The sequence below is a fragment of the Typopeltis vanoorti genome, chromosome 8 (genome assembly GCF_054136105.1).
Source record: "Typopeltis vanoorti isolate ZY-2024b chromosome 8, IOZ_Tvanoo_1.0, whole genome shotgun sequence".
NCBI classification, from domain to species: Eukaryota; Metazoa; Arthropoda; class Arachnida; order Uropygi; family Thelyphonidae; genus Typopeltis; species Typopeltis vanoorti.
The window spans coordinates 3,838,095-3,860,262 of NC_143556.1; the positions used below are offsets into that span (position 1 = coordinate 3,838,095).

Consider the following 22,168-nt stretch of genomic DNA (forward strand, 5'->3'; position numbering starts at 1 on the left):
ATGAAAATAAAAGATTTTCGTGTTCGAGTGTCGTTAACCCATAAAAATACTTTTCCCTCCAGAGAGAGAAGCACTTACGGATTCCTGTCAGTCGACCGCACAGTCTTGTCTGGTCGGGAAGCTCCAGGAAATCCCTCGAACAAAACCGCCCCTGAGACTGTTCTACGTCGAACCTCCTGAAGTCCAACTCCACGGTGCACACCGTCCTGTCAACCCTGCGGATGGTGTATGTACATCGCTCGTTGACGCCGTACTTGTCGGGGAACTTCGGAGAGGTGAACTTGCCGGTGAGATCCGCTACTTCTTGGTCGCAAAAATCTAAACATAAAGAAAGAAAGAAAACCACTCAATGAGTTCACGTCGTTCTGGTAGATGCCATTCAAAACGAATTTAATTGTCTTAGCTCCCATCCCATATATTCCGTTGTCCGTCTACGTGTTTTATTATTTTAACCTCTTTCTTGTTAAATGCCCTCGAAATCTTCTGTTGACTACAGTCATTAGATCTTTTTGATTTTAGTAAAGAAATGGCTCATTTTTTTGAAAAAAAGCACTTCGCCGGCTTTATCTTTGAAAATCCCAGTTAGCCACGAACTCTGAAGTTCCGCATTTAGTTTACTGCCCTCGACTTCACATACCGAAGCAGACTGAATGCATGAACCAGGTTCAGCATTGGTTGAAAATATTATCGCAAATTATACAGATGCTTTCAGGGATGACATCCAAACACGAAACCAACGGACCTCAGAACGAGGAAGGTCAGTCAGGCCTAATGGAATACGTGGATGCAGGCTCGAAGTACAGAAGAAAGGGCTCTGATTTCGGGAGGGAGGAGACTATGGGGACAGAAAGAATCTAAAAGAATGTGAGAAGTGATTGATTTTGAATAAGGGAGAACGATTACGAAGAGGAAATGGCTAAGGGGGAAGGAACCCAGTAAAGGGGACGATGAAAGAGAACCTTGATTTTGTTTTGTTTGCTTGGCATTTAATTCAAATTACTTTTCCTAGGTCTCCGCAGAATTAATACACTCATCGCTAGAAATCCTTCTAGTCCACACACACACACACACACACACGCACACGCACGCACGCGCGCACACGCACACACACACACACACACACACACACACACACACACACACACACACACACACACACACACACACACACACACACACACACACACACACACACACACACAGTGACATCTATTCCACCTCACCTTCCGTTTGGTTGGCCGAGGTGGTTAGCGTGCCGCTCTCCAGCCAAGAGACTGCGTGTTAGAATCCCGCCTTGGGCATGATGTTTGCGATTGTCCTACGAACTTTGTGTGGAATGGGAATCTGCTACTCTACCACTTATTCTAGCAGAAGACATCATTGCCAAAAGCATGTAAGGTACGGCAGTGACCATACGGCGTCTACGGACGTCAAATGTAAAAATATTTTTACATTCAGTACTACTCACTCTGGCAAACATATTCCGCTAGGTCACAATCTTTTACGTAAACAATCTACTCTGCAATCACTAGAGCATTACAAAAGCAGCTCCCAGGATGACCTCTTCATCTCCCGCCATCCGCTACCTGTTCAATGGTCCCTTCCCCCGCTCCCCACGATAACTTCGTTTCTTGCTTCTTGACTTTCCTTCATAATGCTTCGTAATCTCTGAGATCTATTCATGAGAGTAGATTGTGGGCAGTTTCGACCTCTAATCGTTGCCTAATCAATATCGAGCATCAAGGTGGCACATTGCGATAATAACCTTACCTCGACTTCTCGCCGTGAAACCGAGTTCTTTTGCGAGGTACTAGGTGAATTTTCCAAGTATTCCCCTCCACTTCGGCTTCTCCTTCCCTTCCAAGTGTGCTGCGAACTATTAAGAGTGCAATGTTTAAAATGAGGCTTCACACACGTAAGAGAAAACTAAATGGAATTCATTACTCCTATTTTACTTCTATTTGTTTTTCTCTTACATGTGTCCGTTCTTACCTGGTTGCGGGAAATTTCCACACGAGTTGGGGATTTGTTGGACGTTGATGTCGAAACCTCTTCCCGTGAAGTAGGAGGCGTCGCTCACAAAGTTCACGACCATCTCGTCCTCGCCTGGACGAAAAAATAAAGTTTCTGAAAGAGAAATTGATTTCAGTTAAATTTCGATTCAATTCACTCATAAAAGAATGTTTTATTTCTTCTTCAAAACTTTCATAAGTTAATTGGCATTTAATTCATTATTCAGAATTTGCAAAATTCTATTTGTCAGATTTTGCTTTCCTAGAAAACCGACTTCCCAGAAGAAGAAGAAGATGCTTTTATTAAAACTATCATTTGTTTTGCTTTTTGAAAAACGCCAATTTTTCTTATTGCTTCATAGGAGTTGCAGATCAACATAGCAAGCGTCTTAGAGAATCCCGGATCACACCTGTAAGCATGCCAACCATAAGCACTTTCTTCAAAGGTGAAATGTCATAATCAGATGGTTCTTTTTTTATTTCACTGTTTTCAGAATCATCGTCTTGCTTACTGAGATATATACTCCGGACCAAAAGTCACGTATTACACGATCAAAATACGTCTTATAATTAGCTTATATTAATATAAATTAGTCAGAGTTATACACTGCTTGGAAAGAAGTAAACGGACACTCCCACGGGCAAGGCTATGTAACGAGTCACGTGTCTGTAACCGATGTGAATTAAAGATGAATAAGATGTTCCCAAGTCAGCACAAGTGTGTCCGAGTGAAAGGGTTGTGAGAAGGGAATTGACGGAGTGTGAAAGAGGTGTTGTGATAGGATGTCATATTGCAGGCCTATCTATTCGGCAAACTGGGCCATCCCAGGGCAACCATTGACCGCCTGCGCTTGCATCCCTGTGTGATACCATACTGAGATGAAGGCGCAGGGTTAGATGGACACTTCAAGGGTTACCCGCAGTGGACTACCCACCACACTCATCAAACGCGACCGTAGGGTGCTAAGAAGGAGAATACGCAAAAAACAGCCATTCGTCGGCCGACACTTTAAGCACAAAGTTCGGTATCGACTGGAAAACGAATCTGCACAAAAACATTCACAACCGTGACTCACAACATGGGTTTCCATGGTAGGACCGCAATATGCAAGCCCACATTACTCGAAGCAACAAGCAGTGTCGTCTTCAGTGGTGCAAAGAGCGTGTACAGGAGGAGGTGGAAGCTTGGAAAGCTGTTTTGAAGGGATGATATGTGGGTGAGTGTGGCGGATGCTCGGTGAACTTCTATTACCAGAGTGCGTAACTCCAACTATGAAATTAGGAGATGGCGGTGTGATTTATGGTCTTGTTTTTCCTGGTTTGATCTCGGACTTTTGTGGTGCCACGAAAAGTGAATTCCTAGAGGTATCTGAACATTCTGGAGAAAGCAATGCTTTCTACTTTGTGGCGTTTCTACGGAACTGATCATTGTCCTTTCAACAAGACATGTGTCATAAGGCTGCTACTCGAAATGCGTGCTTTGTGGTCATGAACGCCACCACACTTGACTGGCCTCCACAGAGCCCTGACAAACTTCACGATGAGTGTGGTAGGTCCTCCACTGCTGGACTGTTTGTCTATTGCTTCTTGACTAATTTTACGGCCCCACGGCGGGGGACCGTAAAATTAGTTGATCCCCTGGGATAGTCCAATTCGTCAACAATTTGCTGAACAGATAGGCCTGCACAAGCGTCAGGTGAGGTCAAGGGACATCGCCCCACAACAGTCCCTGACCTTAATACATGTGCCACCATGAAGAATGGTGCAAAATTCCCATGGATCGCTATCGTACGATTCTGTAAAGCATGCCTTGTGGGATTGCCGCAGTCATCACAGCGAAAGAAGGTCCAACATTTTGTTAAAGTGGGCTCCATGGCTTTGTTCCTCACACCATAGTATCAGTTGACTTCTATCCAAGCAGTGTATATTAGGATTGGCAATTTCAATGAATTCTCTTGCATTCAATTAAAAGAAGCGCCTTCAAAGTTTCTGTTTGAGAGCCCTTTTAGAGCAGCGATGAGTACTGTGGTGTTCAACCTTCTTATGGCATTCGGTAATAATTTCTGACATAAAATGTATTTCCCACATATAATGAAATATCAATTTATTAATTTGAAAGAGAAGCGTAATTTTTATTATTATTATTATTGTTGTTATCAATATTATCAGACCTTCATGGAGTCCAAAGACTCATCGTTGGAGATTCCATTATCACACATACAGTTCATTATACCGTTTATTAACATTTTTTATTCTGGTGAGTATCGAAAGGCAGAAATAATGCCTTTTGATACTCAATTTGTTTGGCCGAATGATTAGCGTATCCGCTCTCCAGCCGGTTCGAATTCCGCCAAGGGTGGATGTCTGTGATTGTCCTTCCGACTCTCTTTGAAAAGGGCATCTGCGACCCTACCGCAGTTTAGCAACTGAAGTTGGTCCCCTGCCGTGGGGCCGTAAAATTAGTCAAGAAGCAATAGACAAACAATCCAGCAGCACCCACAGCAGTGTACTGGTTAAGAAGGGGGACAGCCCCATCCAGACACCAGCTAAGGGATAAAAAAAATGACGCAATGAAAATTAAATTATGTTCATAACTTTAATAAAAAAATTAAATTCAGTAATAAAATTATTTTTATAAATGTGAAGCACTTTTGACTTGTCGCCATTGTAAATAAATTTCCTCTCACACGCCCATTCTGCAATTTTAAAAAGCTTTTCATCTGCTGTTAGCTGTAAGCAGAAGTTTCTCGAATCACGATCATCGCGTCATCGACAAAAGCTATTACTTTTGTTTCCGAAGTGTAAAGAAGACGCAATCGAGAAGCCTAGTCCACAAAAATAATAAAGGGCCACGATGTAGCAATTCGCCACATAACCCTTGAACGTTTCCCCTGCTCACAATGCAGTTGGACGCAGGGAAATTTTTGCAATTAGTTTGTCTTCTCTGGAATTGCATATTTTATACGATTTATCATCCTATTAAGTGATGGTTGTTGAAACGGAATAGACTTCCAGCGTTCAGATCCCAAAGTCAGTCGCACAAATCATTGATTTATAAAACGTACCAAAAGGGGAAGCCATATTTGGTAAGTGTGAAAAATGTAACGGTATGACCAGCGAATATTTTATAATGCTTCTAATTAAGCGGGGAAAAAAAAGAGATATCCCTTTCTATTACTTAAGTTATAGAAAGGGATATCTCTTTTTTTCCCCGCATAAGCCCATTCTGCTGTTATGATTATCATTCCTGATACCTCCAAGGAGTCCGAAGACTCATCGCGGGAGGACATCTTCAACTATCTCTACACCTTACCTCAACTACGAATCAACGCCATCTACCGCCCACCTCCAACACCACCACAACTAGTAATTATCTTACAGCTAACAGCAGAATGGGCTTATGAGAGGAAAGTTATTTTCAATGTCAACAAGTCAAAAGTGCTTCACATTTCATGTAAGCAATAAGAGTAATAATATACAATAAATTTAACTTTAACAAGCACATATGTCATATGTTGCAGACAAAAACTTACAAGCAGTAAACTTTCTAAGTCAAAAAGGATAAAATGGAGATTACGTCATCTAGCGCCAAACACAATACATACTGGAACTATGCTACCATTAACATCGTATGCTGCACCAGCTTGGAAAGACGCAATAAAATCTAAGAAATATCAGCAAAAGTTAAAAATAGTTCAACCTCTTATGACCACACGAATAATTAAAGGATACAGGACAATATCATTCGAAGGCAGCATGCGCCATTGCCACTTTGACACCGATTTGTTTAAAATTGCAAGAATTCTGTCTTATATATGATGTTTCTTATCCTGGAAGACGCAATGGAAATGCCAACATCAATCCAAACCTTTAAAAATTTCCGGTAAAGTAAGTGGTCTCAGCCAGCTAATAAAACTCTAGGAAAACTAGGAAAGCTCTGAAAGTGACGTTACAAACATATACACTGACGGGCGTAAATCAGAAGAAAACGTCGCTTGTTCTTTTATAGAAAATTACAGACAGTCCATCATATAAGAACGAAGATTCAAACTGCATCTCCTAGAGGGGAATGTAGTTTCAAGCAGAACTACATTCCATGGTTAAATCGCTCTCATATCTCCAGGAATTAGAACTCAACAACTTTCATCAAAAGACCGTAACTATTTACAGTGACGGTAAAATCATTACAGACGCCATTAAAAATCAAAACCTAGCGCCAATAATATAGAAAATAAGAAACCTGGTAAGGGCTCTCACTCTAGACGGATGGTAAATTAGGCTCTTCTGGATGAAGGCACATACTGTAGTAACAGATCACTTAGCTAAGGAAGCAGCTTTTAACGAGCATCTGGAAATTATTTACAAAAAGAAGAATTCAAAATCAGCTATAAAAACATTTGCAAAAGAAATAAGTCTAAATTATGGGAAGAAGAAAAAGAAGAAGAAGAAGAAGAAGAAGAATGGAAAAACGGATTAACCACAAGAAAATTCGCATCAACTATTAAAAAGCAAACTTCAAATGAATTATGCTTTTGATAGTTCGTATGACTACGCTGCTAACGACGACATGGAAAATTAAGACGCTACCTACATAGAGTCCTCATTCTGGAATCAACATTCTGCATATGTTGTCCACACACTCAACAGATTATCCACCACCACCTACTCTTTGGCTGTCGGTTACTGTACTTCATCTGGATGCGCCTACAGCACATCATCATTTCAGGAGACGAATGATAGGTGTCAAAACAAAGACATGTCAAGATCATATAGTGCAAATATATGTAGATACTAAAATATAAATGAAAATATGGAAGTAAAAATGTAAATGTGAATAAAGATACAAAACATAAATATTAATCAATTATTTAGATACTAGATGTAATATATGCATTGTATGCAATGGAGAATGAAGCAAACAAATGACCTCCTTGGTAGGGTTACTATTCGGAGGAAAACACAACAAAACACACTCACTCTTTCTTGGCACTCTGCTTCCGCATAGTTTGCTGCCATCCGCCAGCTCGAGGTAACTTCCCGTGCAATCGCCACTCTGACCCACTTGAAACTCCACAAATTCGAAAACGACTTCGCATGCGGAAGAGCCCGCTCGGCGAATTCTGTAGACGCAGCGTTCATTTGGCCTGTACCTGTCCGGATATCCAGGAGATGTGATCTTTCCGGACAGACTGCTGATCACTCGTCCACAGATCGACGGAAGATCTGAAGGAAGCGCAAAAATACAATTAGGTGTTGGACGTACCAAAACGCAAAGTGAAGGCAGCGAGGGTGATGTGAGCGAGGGCCGTTCTTACCTGGTCCTCCAACGGATCCTCGACACGAGTTCTGCTTCTGCAGCAACTTGATCATGAATCCTTTCCTGGTGCTGTCTTCGTCACTGCGAAATCGAAGGGTCATCGTACGTCTTCCGGGCATGAAAGTGAGGATTTCTACAAAGAGACAGAAAACAAGTAGGAATGACGCGTAAATACCTAAAAAAAAAGCGCCGCGTTTGGTAGTAGACTGTATGAAAAAGACGGATAAAATAGCTGTTATTATTCGTGTTAGTTAAGGTAAAACAAGTATGCTCACCCAACAACTAAGAGTACTTTCGTGGGCAAACTTCGTAGTCTCAAATATTTTTCTGTAGAGCGCCTGAGTGGCAGAATAATAAAATTAGTGTATAATCCCCCTGAACAAATTAGGATCGGAAATTATTCTTGTTTAATTTATTAAGCTAGTTCTATCTCATGCTTTCTTGTGAAGAGCGGATTTTTCTAAATGGAACTGACCTCCTGAAGACCAGCGGAGCTTTGCTGACCCTATCTCAGTTTCAGCTGGCAGAATTTCTTCTGCGCAACTCGAGTTTTGTGTTAAACAACGTTTTTAAGGGCTAATGCGATGGGCAGATATTAATCACAAACCCCTCGTGATTGATTTTCCCTCGATGATAATTCCAAATAACCTACAGAAGACCTCCCACTTAAATCGCTTTTCTGGCGATTTAAGTGGGAGGTCTTCTCCTAAGTCCTAGCCAAAACAACTGAGCCTGCAAGATGGAAGAACTTAAAGTCCCTGGTTTATTCATTTGAACTGCATACAGCAGTTCAACATGGAACATTCCCAGAGAGGATTAATGTTATTTGGAAACAATGACCAGGCACGTTAGAACATGTTATGGAACAGGAACATACCAGAACACACTGGCGTGTTACTGTTTAATAACTTTCTCAGGAGAAAATCCTGTCGCTCGCTTTTGAGGTCAACTCACACAGCTTCAGCGGCAAAGGCCTAGAAAATATCTCCTAAGTCCTTGACGTAACTTGGACCGAGGTCTTGCCAATCAAAGGACACGTGTTGGTTTTGCAACTTCTGACTCAGGACAGCCTTGCGATTGAGGAAGAAACAAAACTTGTAAATGAGAGTGCTTTAATCTGTCGCATAGTCGTATGTCGTATGTGATATAATGCGTGATATATCCAAAATAAATTTTTCATCGAAGGTAATTTTGACTATTTTAAGATGACCAAATGTAGTTAACGACAATTCACTGTGACGATAAGCATAAAAGATTAATTTATCTCTAACTCGCTTTTAAATAATAGCAAAAATAATTAATGTTATTAAATATAGCAAGTAACCGTTTGTGCATTTTTCTGATAAAGAACTGCTCTCTCACTTCCCGATATGCGGACTTTTGAACTGAAGCCGATCTCATACAGTGAGGACAGGGATTTTACCCTTGGAAACTTCGGGTTTACAACAACAACAACAACAACAAACAATAGTTTTATAACCACAGTTCCTGAATAAGTTCACTTTACTAAGGAATGTGCAATAGAAAATAGCACTCTTTATCTACCAATCTTCATGGTTCTAGTTATAATAATGTAATTCTCAAAAAAAAAAAAATTCACATGGAAAAATTTATTTTTCCATGTGAATATCACATGGAAAAATAAATATTTTTTGCTATTTACATTTATTTATATTTGACAAAACAGTATAAACTTATACCAAGAATCTTAATTTAAAATGAAAATAGCATTTTCAAATCGTACGTTTTTATTTTTTAATACAAGTAAATTGGAAGAAGTGAACTTTATTTTATTCTGGTAGAATAATGGTACAATAACTATGTAATGATTACGAGATAATCATATTTCGTAATATCTGTGCAAAATTCTGTGGTAGAGAATAAATCGCATCCGAGTATGTACTGAAATTAAAATCTTGGCAACAGTCAACGTCATTAGAAATTTCTTAACTTTTAGACAAAATGTGAAACTCTGTAGGAGGCGTAACAGCACGCAATTATGACGTTCGCTGTCTGTAATACAAAACACGCAAGTCATGTAATTACGGGGAGGTTTTGCGTAGCTGAACTACGAAGTACCGTCCAATTCTTTTATTTATGTTTTATTTATAGTCACATGTTTCGTAGCATCCTCATTAATTATGTTTTTATTTCTGGTTTATTTGACTGACTTGCTTCTCGTTTTGTTAATAAACAATTTATTCATATATTGTTGTCATGTCTTCAGTTACTGCGTGCATTCGTAATTCATTAACATCAGCGAGTGTGTACAGGTGTTAAGGAAGTGCGCCCTCTTAAGATGTGAAATTTTACTGAGCTGAGTAAGGTAAGCGATAGGTAATCAGGCATAGAAATTCCTCTATGATTGAATGTAGGTAAAGGATGTTTCTGGCATTTTCCTGACCTCTTTTCCCGTTAACGAACAGACAATAACGTGACCGGCAAAGTAATACTTTTATTGTGTTCAGATGCACCGTGCATGACGGGGTTTTATCCAATACCTATTACATTACTGATGCGCGACCAACTAGACAGCACTTACTTTTAGTTTCAGACGGCAAAGCCCCGCACAATCGTCCCTGCTGCCCTTCTTCTGCGTCCAAGTAATCGCCATAGCAACCTTCTGTTTCCTCGAGGTCGAAGTCAACCAAGGTCATCTCCACTCGACACACGGAGTTGTCCAGCCTCTCGATCACATACGAACATACTCGGTTGTTGTCGTAGTTCGAGGGATAATTTGGAGTGAAAATCCAGCCCTCCTCTTCCCTCACCGTCGAGCCACATTCGGCTTTCGTCTCTTCATACGACCCTTCTGAAAATAATGAAAGTTACAGAACAAGTTAATTTTTTTCATGATTATTATTATTCAAAGAGGGCAACATGTAAAGCAGGTTCTCAAACTCAACATTTGGCCTGAATTCCGTACCTTACAGAAACCTTTAATCAACAGATGCGAGTTCAGACTCCTAAGCTCAAATCAGTTTAGAATTCGATACTTTATTAGCACAAATAAGCACAGAAGAATTTTAAATACGTTTTCTGAAATTTATGGATATTTTGGAAAAAAAAAAAAGAAAAAGATTTTTCTCCCTTTCTGGATTTCCACACCTTGATCGCGTCGCTATTTTGAAAATGTCATTGCGGATTCAGAGCGGATAATGATTACAACTGTGGCTCAACCAGAAAGCTTCGCAAATAGTATTCTTTACTTATTTTTTAATTTTAATGTTTCTCTTTCAGAGAAGCTGCTAAGAATTTACAAAGCTGCCGAAGAGAGAGTTCCGAACGTGGAATTTGTGTTTTGTTTTCTTGAGGCGAGGAAGTCGAGGCCGGTCAATTCACACCCTCCTCTCCTCATAGACAATAAAGAAAATAAAAGTAAAATGAAATAAATCGGAAATTTAAGTTAGCTTCACATTTATTTATTTTTCAATAATTTAACAGACTTTTTACGAAACGAATAACGGAGAGGTATTAAAGAGTTTCTATTTACGAAATTCAGGATTTTCAGGATGGATCTTACTTTATGGTGACGGTCTCCGTGCAGCGCAACAAATGTTTTCGTCTGCCACTCGGACGAAGTGCAGTATTAACTGCACGACGAACCAGTCAATTCTGCAAATGCCAAACTCCACCGTCCTTCTCAGCGCAGTTTTTGAAGAGCAATGTGGCATGTGCTCTGAAACACGTCAGATGGAATTGCATCTCAGAAGCCAGAGAGCGACCTTTGTGTAACACAGCCAACATGTGTAATATTTGAAGTAAGCTGCGGTGTTTTTTAAGTGTAATTTCAGTAAAAATGAGATAACCCACAGATTATTGATGTTGTCATCGTGAATGGACTTATTCCCCCTGGTGGTAAGACTGAAGTAGTAGTAGTAGTAGTAGTAGTAGTAATAATAATAATAATATTAATTTTTTTATTATGTCTCAAATAAATTACATACATAGATACAATAATAATTATTGTACACGTGTATATATAGATATATAGTATTTATAATACATTACAATTGTCAATAACAGATACTTACAAGTTAATAATATTTTTAAATAACAATAATAATAATAATTTTTTTCAAGTCATTATTCAATAATAATAATAATAATAATAATAATAATTTTTTAATTAAAATTTATGATTACATATTTAAATTGCATGTGATACATTGCGTACATACATACATACATACATTTGATTACATATCTGTAACATAATAAAAGGTTAAAAATAATAATAAATAAATAATATGTTGGCATCATGATATTATTGCCTCGGCTAATTTAATCCAAACTAACCTAAACTCAGTCACCCCAGATCGTCTTCTATTCTTCTATACAGAATTGAATGGTATATCTTTCAATTACTATTCAATGATTTCTGACTGCCATGAAGGACCACTCCTTGGTTTCTATCTAGTGTACCTTTTGGACCAATGAGAAGCATCCTGCATGCCCTACTTAGAAGAGAATTACTTCGACAGAATGTTTCGGTCCTTTAAATTTAGTGCTTGGAATGCCGATACAAGAGTTCTGAGCAAAGCAATGATTCCTGCATTATGGCAGATTTACAGAAGGCAAAGGAATGGATGGATTGTCTCTTTCACCAAGGCACAGTGTCGTCCTGCAGTTTATGATGCGAGATGGTTTGAAGGAAAGAAGAAAAACTTGACTAGTTTGTCCGGAACAGTTGAAATCTCAACGCAGAGGAACAGTCGGTTGAATACGAATGGGACGAGCAAACGAACAGGAGTATCAAGTGCCGGCAAGCCTGATGAGTCCAACAACTCCGAGATGATGTTTAGAAAGGCAGAGAGAGATGTAATGAGATGTGTGCAGTGAGAGTTATTTCGACGTAGTGAGATTTAAATAATTACATTGGTGACTGCAAAATATTTACCGAAGTACACTTAACTGTCATCATTTTCTTCTTCTTTCATCTGTTGAAATGGTGCAGGATCCATGGTTAAATATCCGATGCTGCGAACAGTCGGTTATCTCGAGAAATACGAACATTTCTAAGATAATCTCCATTTTGTTTCCAGACTAAACCTACCATTATGTCGACTTGCGCGCATGTAAGAGAGATCGCGATAGGAAAGGAAACAGAGCAGGCAAAAGACCTGTAACATTTGAACGGATGTGGTTTTTGTGGACTTACACGCATGGCTGTAAGAGAAAGAACGAGCAGTTACACACGCCAGAAAATTTCACAACTAGAAGATCAATTACGAGACGTTCTGCGTTTTTTTTTTGTTTTATTTATTTTGAGGATCTTTACTCGTATATGCGAGGAGTTTTACTCGCAATATCGCAAGTGTTCCCATTCTTATGGCTGAAAAGCGGACTGCTGCCATCCGCAAGTTCTGCATCCGTGGTGCGCGAGCAAGAGAGCGTCTTCCTTTCCTTCTGTGACACTCGCCGTCATTCTGAAGGCCCCGCACCCCTTTTGACACACATTCGATGGGAAGGCTTCTGGCACGCTTTCGTCACTGCAATGACTGTGCAGTGCCACTCCATCTTCCTGACTGGTGTTGTGAGTCACCTTCGTCTCAAACCGGACGACAGCAAGATTAATGTTTCTTTCCCTAAATATAAACGCGTTCGTTCGCATCGTGAAATTCAAGATTTTTTTTTTTTTTTTCAAAAGATTTGCCGTGTCATCGGAAGGTACTCTTTCATTAAAGGTGCGCAGTCATCCCACGCTGCGATGTTGCAAAGTTGACCTTGATCCGAGGTGAATGTCAAATGGTGATAAGGACGGAGACCTCACACATTCGCACGGGTAGATTCGGTTGATTCGACGAAGTGCAGAATGGATTCCTGAACACAAGTATGGATCTTGAGCAGCAGAGTTGCATGTTCGTGAGTGAGATGCGACTCTCTTTGCGAAGTGCAGAATAAGATTTTTCTTTTCAGACTTTTATTTACGCTCAATTTGGCGTAAATAAGATTATCAAATAGAGGATATTACCGATCCATCCATATTTTATAGCCGATTCTTTCTAGAAAGAATGCAAGTCTCAAAATCGCTTTTGAAATTTATCAGAGCGCTCATGTATCCTTCGGCATCGGAATTGCGTTGCGTCGTGGTTCAAAAACGGCTGTCAGGCCAGTGAAACCTCATGGATGTCTTAATGGAAGGCAAACATGGGACTCCGGGATGGAGTTCGCATCTTTCAGTGGTAAAAACGAAGGTAAATCGAATAGCAAAGGGTATTTTGTCATAAGCTTCTTTCCGGAGTTGGATATTAAATATGGATGGATCGGTAATATACTTAAATTTATTGTCTTAATTAAAAAGACCTGACTTTTGCCGAATGAGAACTAATGACTTTGGTTATTTCCATGTACGAGCTATTTCGCCATGGGGTGAAAGGAGTCAAGAAAAAAAAATAAAGAAAGAAAGAGATAAAGAAACAAAATTTCATCATTTGGGATATCATTCGAAACCAGATTTCTTTTAACGCGTACCAGCTTAGGAATCCCCACATTCTTCTTCATTTGAAACTCCACGAATGAAATGTGCATCGCTTGCATTGCTTTTTAGCGAATGTAAAATATTTGTTTTTTTTTCTTGAAAAAATTTTTGAACATTTTAAGATTTTGCGGGGAATTTAGGACAAAAATGCTCGATTAAAAGTTAATTCTCTTTTTATATTTGATGAATTTGCGCGTCTTTCCTTAACCGTCACATTTCGGTCAGAGCCTGTTGCCGAAGTGAGGATTAGCTTCCCCCCCCCCCCCCCCACACGACTCACGTCGTGATACTAAACTTCTCTGCCCTCCTTAGGTGAACTCGCCTCATTTCATCTTGTTCATTCAAAATTAACAAAAATAAATTTTTATTTTTTGTTGTGGGTTAAGGTCGGAACCTTCTAAAATCAATTCGAACTTTCTCAAACTGCCTTCGCATTCAGCTGTTTTCCATCGCGTTTAAAATGCTTTTAACGACTGTGAAATGTGTGGAAGGTGTTGGAATGTGAACATATTTTCAGTTTCCGAAGCGAACGTTTGTGCTTGTTTGGGAGATTCTGTTGAATCTCGGGGAGGGAGAACGTGCTGATTTATAAAATAGATTAGAAAAAAATCCTGATATTCTTAAACCTCTGAATGATCAGCCTTGATCCTCCGTCCTCCTTATCAGAAAGCATCGCATTTTCTCAAACTTTACCCAAACAGCAACACATCATTTAAGATCGACTTCGTTGTCTTGAGAAATCGCAAATGATTTTATTCAGTCGAGCTGCATATTGTTTCATCAAGAAATCGAAAGCTCTTTAAATGATATCCCACAATGCATTTCGGTGTTTTCTGAACAGCAAAACGCTCTCTATCGATCATTCATAACAAGTTTTATCTACAAAATAAAAACTCTTTGTACAATTTGCAAAATTACTCAAAGTCCTTACCTACTCGGACACGCCAACACTCTACAATTACTCACCATTTAGGGGCTCCCGTCTGTAGTCCTGTGAAAAGAATACAAAAGAAGAATTATAAACTCATGGCGTAAAACACACACACACACACACACAAACTAAAATATAATAATACGTAATAATAATTACGTGCAAGTAACCGAACACAAAACTGCCTTTCAGTACTACGCAGATCACACGTTTTAAGAATAGATTTTAACCCAGAACAGTTTCCTGTAGGCATTACTGCATCAGTTCTTTATCAACTGCTGTGTGCAATAACGCAGGTTGCTTGTCGGTTAATCCGACGAAATTTTCTGAACGAAATATTAAACACGACAAAGCAACGACAGTTCGTTCATCGGTCGTCAGAAATCTCCAATCATATGGTTCGAAAATAAAATTTCTTTTCTGAAATCGAGAGAGTCGACTCGATTTCAGAAAACTCCGCACTGCTGCCGAGGGCGTCAGTAAACGAAAGGAGCCAACCCGCGATTAAATAACTTGTCAGTGATGAGCAAGGACATACGGTGGTGCCTGCTGTTATTCCACGCACCAAGCGTTCTCGAACGAATCCCAGTGGTTCCACTGGGTGAGTTGCTTTGAGTGGTAGTCAGGACCGTCTTAAGGTATGGACACACTGGGCAGTTGCCCAGGGCCCCATGCTCCCATATTGTTCATGAGAGATCTCTTGTCAGAGTGCATAAATTACTCGACCTTTCGCTGGAACACTGAGTTAAGAAAGAGAACTGGAGATGGCGCACAATACGTCAATAACTAAATACTTTTCATACTATACTAGAAATAAAATTTTAAAAAATATATTTTTTTCCAGGCGGATAACCCTTTGAGCAGAAATGATGCGTACTTTTATGAGTCGGGCACAGAAGAGGAAAAGACCTGCAGAGAAGAAAGTGAAAATGAGCAAACTTCCAAAGTTAACATCCTGATTCAATCCGGGTGCAAAGCCAGCTACTAGTACTACTCCTCCAAATACAGTTCCAGACATACCATTACCTGTTCCTGCTGCTGTGGACATTCCACAAGAGAAAATAACGGCAAACGAGTGTGCAATTCACGCCACTAGAGACCCCAGTGCATTGCTTTGCCCAGGGGCCTACAATACTGTTAAGACGGTACCGGTTGTAGCGCACCTGAGATGGAAGTTTTCCGGTCTCGACAGGACTACTTAAATCAGGTTTCGTTATATTTTGACCTCCTGGATATGGAAGGATCTAAAAAATGCTTCTTGAATGACCATCCGCCACTGAAGAACTAAACATTTCCGAAAGGGGAACCTCAAATACGGATCACTCTGCATTCCGTACATTCGATCGACAGAAAACGTCATGACTGTCGATGCGAATGAAACGACAAATAATCCTCCACAGCAGGAAGGGGACGTTCTCCTGGGCTTAATGAAATGCCAACTGAATGGGCTTCGATCGTGTGATGTGAACTTGTTTGAAGTGCGTTTGCTGAGTTACAAATCGGAAATTTCCCTGCAGCTCCAATAAGTACCTTTTAATGAGCTGCCACAAGAAAATCGCGATACAAATGAAGTGAAATGAAGAGAATGGAATCGAGGGCTCTACAAAAGAAACGCATGCTGCACCAAGAAACAAAATCCTTCCCCAGATCGCCATCAAATCAACGAGACAACAACTTGGAAGAGTAAAAGCTTCATTAAATTTTTCAGGATGAAACGTAGTCGAACTGAGACCAAGATTCTATTCCCTCGAGCATTAGCTGAGGGGGTCCCCATAAATGACGTCACACTTTTAATTTTTTTTTACGAAACATTGTTTAATCCGTTCTCACTGTCCATCCCAATGTTCATTTCCCGCCTTCATTGCAAACAATCGTTCCTTCCCTACCATATTTGAAATCACAAAAAGTCTGTTCGTATTAGCGATGCTTCGAAGGGTAAAAAACATTTTTAAACATACTCCGTTTACACGCGATTCCTTCCAACCATCCTCTTATGCAGTAGTCCCATTCAGTTCAATGATGATGTGGCGACAGGCCAGTTAATACTATGCTATCTTCATAATCTCGTATGTCTATGAAGTGCACGTGTTTTGCAGGGGTTCAGGATGGAAAATCTTTGCACCTCCCAATGAGGATTGGGAAATAGACTCCTTAGGAGAGTTTTCTACGGGTATAAAATCGGGTCTTTCCACCTCAAATTAGTTCTCCCAATTTGCTATGCCACGCAGTCGACTGAAACAAGTGGTTTTCATTCTTAACCACGACTTTTTACTTTTAGTCAAACACGCCTGGGTTCGAATCCCATCCTGGCTGCAAAGAATTTTAGAACCAGTTCTTTACTTGAAACCGATTTAGCTAGCGTATATAGTTGCAAGGATTTTCCTCCGGAAAAAAATTATTTTTAATTTTTCTTTCTTTCTTTCTTTTTTTTTTTTTTTCAAGGTGAAAAAAATATGTGAAAAAAAATATTGCCTATGTGAGATTTTTTTCAAATCTCACATAGGCAACTCTGGTTCCTTTCTACAAAACTCCTCAGATTTTTTAGAAAAATTGCAAAATGTCTCATTGCAACCTACAGATCTTATGGTGAGCTTTGATATAGAATCTTTATATACAAATGTACCTCTCAAGGAGACTTTAAAATTACTTGCTGACATCTTTCCAGAAGACATTAAAAAACTATTCGATTTCGTAATACACTCTGGATATTTCTTATGTCAAAACAAATTAATGGCAAACAAAACCATAAGGGGCAATATTTTGATTGTAAGGGAAGCGGCACTCCCATGGACCCCTAGCTGGATCTATCCTCTCCTTCTTCTACTTTGAGGAAGATCCACTTACTTTAATCTTTCCTATAAGGCCTTATTAGCCAACTCTTCTTATTTCATGACCCTTATGCTATTAGAGTACTCGAGGGCCATGGGATCTTTTCATTTCTGGCCTCACAACTATGTCCTCTCTATAAACCTTACTGTAATTCTTCTATAATCTACCCTTTCCCCCATCAATATACCCTATTCCTCCTATGGGTTTAAATTCGGAAGAAGGCTAGTTCAGAAGCCTTAAGGTAGCAGCCCTACCACTGAACTATTCCATCGTCAGGCTAGTCCCCTGACATGGAGAACATAATTCTATTAGCAAGCTGACAGAAAAAGATAATCGGATTGAATCTATAGGAAACGACCCTGGAATGGAAACGACAAAATATAATACACATAGCAAACTGGAATGTAAGAGGAACAGCATATAAAGAAATAGAACCAATTATTAATTGAAAGAAATTTTAAATAGCAGTAATCACTGAAACAAAAAAGAAATTAAAGGGAACCATGAGAACTGAAAATTTAATGTGATATACAGTGGAGTTGACAAAGACCAAAGAGCACAAGCAGGAGTCATGATTGGGATTCATAACTCCCTTTCAAAACAGTTAAAACATTATAAATTATGGAATGAACGAATAATAGAAGCTAGAATAAAAATAGATAGGGGCTATTTAACAATAATTGGTTTATATGCCCCAGAAGAGGGAAGAGAACAGGATAATATTGATTTTTATAATTAGCTACAAAACATATATAATAAAATAAATAAAAATGATTACGTAATTTTAGCAGGAGACTTAAATGCAAGAATTGGAAACACGAAAATTAATAATAATATAGGAATACATGGAGAACACACTCTAAACAGAAATGGTAAAAAATTGATTGACTTTGTAGTTTATAATAACCTAAAAATAATGAATTCCTTCTATAAACATAAAGACATACATAAATATATTTGGGCAGCAAGAGGATGAAAATCAACATTAGATTACTTTATACTAAATGAAAAGACATCAAAAGTTTCACTAGATGTTAGAGTTCACAGAGGATATGAAATAAGCAGTGACCACTTCCTTGTTAAAATAAAATTAAGATTACCACCTAAATGACTACAAGTAACAAGAACAGAAAAAAAAATTGAAACATTTCTTTATAAAACTAGACTATTGAATGACACAAATGTACAATGGCTATATGAACAAAGAATTAACCAATATCTAGAAAAAATAAAACAAAATGAAGAAATAGAAATAGAATGGCTTAATATAAAAACGATACTAAATGCAGCAGCAAATGAAAGCTTAGGAAAGACCAAAAAATTCAATAAAAGGAAAAAACTGAAGATCTAAGATTATACAATGAAAGAAATAATCAAAAAGAAAAATGAAGCCTATCACAAATGGTTAAGCAGTAAAAGATTAGAAGATGAAATAGAATATAAAAGAATAAGAGCCATAGCTAAAAGAGAAGTCAGAAAAAGACATAGAGAATCATGGAACAAATTTGTTTCTAATTTAGAACATGATTTATATAAAATAAAACACAATGTATATAAGATTTTGAAACACTTAAATGCAGATACCAAAGAAAATATAAAATTATATTAAGACCCTAATTGAAATTAGAAGAATTTCTAAATTACTACACAGAATTGTGGACAGACAAATATTTTAAAAAAGACAACTGGCAAACAATTAATGAAAATGAAAAGGAAATAACTAAAGAAGAATTAGAAATCAGCCTGAAAGAAACAAGAAACGGAAAATCACCTGGAGAAGATAAACTAGGTTCAGAACTATATAAATATGCAGGAACTAGATTCAAAGAAAGACTCTTATTATTTTTAAATAAAAATTATTCAACATAGAGGTATCAGTATACTAAATTCATGTTACAAAATATATAGCCGAATCTTAAATAACAAACTAATGAAATATTCTGAAAACTTTATTCTAGAGGTACAAAATGGATTTAGAAAAGGACGATCATGTATAGACCCAGCCTTCTGCCTAAAATTAATAATAGAGAAAAGAAGAGAATATAATTTAGAAACACATATTGCATTTATTGACTTTGTAAAAGCATTTGACAAAGTTAAAAGAAACATATTATTTAACATATTAAAATAAAGACAAATACCAAATAATATCCTAAAAGCTGTCATAAGTATATATGAAAATAATCAAATACAAATAAGATTAAATCACGAGCTATCATATACAAGAGAGATAAACCAAGGGGTCCGACAGGGATGTCCCCTCTCAGCAACTCTTTTTAATATCTACTTAAATGAAATAAGAATAAAATGGGATAAAAAATTACATCAAGGAATTAAACTTTCACCTACAGTTAACTTAAACACTCTCCTCTTTGCAGACGACCAAATAATAATTACCAATTCTGAAGATAAACTACAGAAAGCTATTTTAGATCTAAATGAGATATCCAAAGACTATGGTATGATAATATCGACAGAAAAATCAAAAGCTATGGCCTTTAAAGGACAAGATCCAGCAAGAACTAAAATAGCAATAGATAACAAGATCTTAGAACAGGTGAATTCATTTAATTACCCAGGATGTACGATCACATATGAAAATGAAAAAGATATAAACGTAAAAATTGCAAAATATTTAAAAATAACAGGTGTAATTAACTCTATATTTAAACCAAACCTAGTTCAAAAACAAACCAGGCTAAAAGTATACAATGCATTAGCCCTACCAGTCTTAATGTATATGAAGCGAAATCTGGACAATAAAACAAAAAGACAAACAAAGATTAACAACAGCAGAAATGAAGTTTATGAGAAAAACTGCAAAGTATACCCTATTTGATCACAAAAGAAACGAAGAAATTATGAAAGAATTAAACCAAGAACCAGTAATAGAAAAAATTAAAAAATATAAACATAAATGGGTGGAACACGTTCAAAGAATGAAAATAGAAAGATTACTGAAACAAGCCTTAAAGCCATTAGGAAAAAGAAAACCAGGACGTCCTCTTAAACGATTGAACGATGACTTCTAAGGCCAGAACAGGCCATACTAGGCCTAAATCCTTGATATGCATGATGATGATGATGATGATGATGATGAAAACAAATTTTACAGCCAAGTAGAAGGAACGGCCATGGGAAGTCCTCTCTCTCCTGCTTTAGCCAACTTTTATTTAGAACATCTAGAAAAAGTCCTCTTCTCATCTATTTTCCCTCAACCATCCTTTTGGGTAAGATATACAGATGACATCTTTACTGTATGGCCGCACAACAAACACTCCTTACCTTCTTTTTTAAACAGTATCAATTCCTTACATCATCGTATAAAGTTTACTATGGAAATGGAAGAAAACAACCAGTTATCTTTTTTAGACATTCTCCTCATCCGGCCACCTTCAAATACTCTTACAACTACAGTTTACAGGAAACCAACGTTCACAGGTCGTTCTATTCTTAAAGAATCAGCCCATCATCCAGCCCATCAAAAAACAGGAATCATAAAATGTCTAATCAGAAGAGCCCAAACTAATTGTTCTACTTCTAATTTTCTACAGAAAGAACTTTCTACTATCCAACAACACATGAAACTCAATGGCTTTTCCGAAAAGAGTACTCAACATCTTCTCGATTCTTATAATCCACCAGAAAACACAAAGATTCAATACGTCGAGTTCCAATTCCACACATCTCCGGGATATCAGAACCTATCGCAAGAATTCTGAAGCAATATTAGTTAACAGCTACGTATTCACCTATTAACAAATTGTCTTCCCATTTTCCTTCTCCTAAAGACAAACGCTCAACTATGTCTCTTCCTGGAGTTTATCAAATTCCCAGCAATTGTGATCTCTCCTATTTTGGACAAACTGGACGCTCTCTAGAAAAAAGAATCCAAGAACATCAATCCTCCATTCATCACAACAAAACCTGAAAAATCTGGATTGGCTCAGCACGGGATTGAAACTAACCACAACATCCTTTGGTCAAAAACTCGCCTCTTACATAGATCCCGTTATAAATTCGAACGTTTATTCAAAGAAAGTGTAGAGGCCTTACTCCATCATCCTAACCTGAATCGGAATGACTGTATATCTATATAAACTGAGAAAGTCTAATCAGGATAACTCATTAATTCATATTAATTTTGTGTTATTTAATATTATTAATTAATATCTTTATTTCAATCATGTCTCTGCTTAAAAATATTCCCTTTAATACTTAGTGATATAACACCACGCGGCTTGTTCTATTTTTAAATGATCTATTGTTGGTATTCCACCTTGTATTTTTTTAAAAATTGTTCTTGTAGTTCCACTGAAGATGGTCTGCTATTTCCAGACTGAAATATTTGGTAAATTAAATATCTTTCTTGTGTATACGTGCTTATATTATTCATTCTTTTTTTTCAAGGTGACTTCCAACCGCGAAAGGCTGTCACCCTGTGGTACCTTGGATTAGATGGGAATGCTACTGTAGATATGGAACTTTTAAGCCACTTTAGGTTCTCCAGTGAGCAGGGAGATGGAGTCACACTAGACGATGAAACCATCTACCGCTTTAAAGTCTCGCCTGAATTCGAATGTACAGGGCGTTAATTA

At 38.0% G+C, this 22,168-nt stretch overlaps 1 protein-coding gene across 1 annotated transcript in view; it reads right to left on the reverse strand.

The window, feature by feature from the left end:
• The window catches only part of LOC150103687 (cubilin-like), a 55,248-nt gene that overhangs the window by 29,907 nt on the left and 3,173 nt on the right, over window positions 1–22,168 (reverse strand). Inside the window, exons 2-7 of the mRNA XM_090397051.1 lie at window positions 14,777–14,801; window positions 9,872–10,141; window positions 7,328–7,462; window positions 6,990–7,235; window positions 1,993–2,127; window positions 79–318 (exon numbers count right to left, since the gene is read on the reverse strand). Coding sequence (XP_090253177.1) covers window positions 79–318; window positions 1,993–2,127; window positions 6,990–7,235; window positions 7,328–7,462; window positions 9,872–10,141; window positions 14,777–14,801 — 1,051 coding nt within the window. The remainder of the gene's footprint in view (window positions 1–78; window positions 319–1,992; window positions 2,128–6,989; window positions 7,236–7,327; window positions 7,463–9,871; window positions 10,142–14,776; window positions 14,802–22,168) is intronic.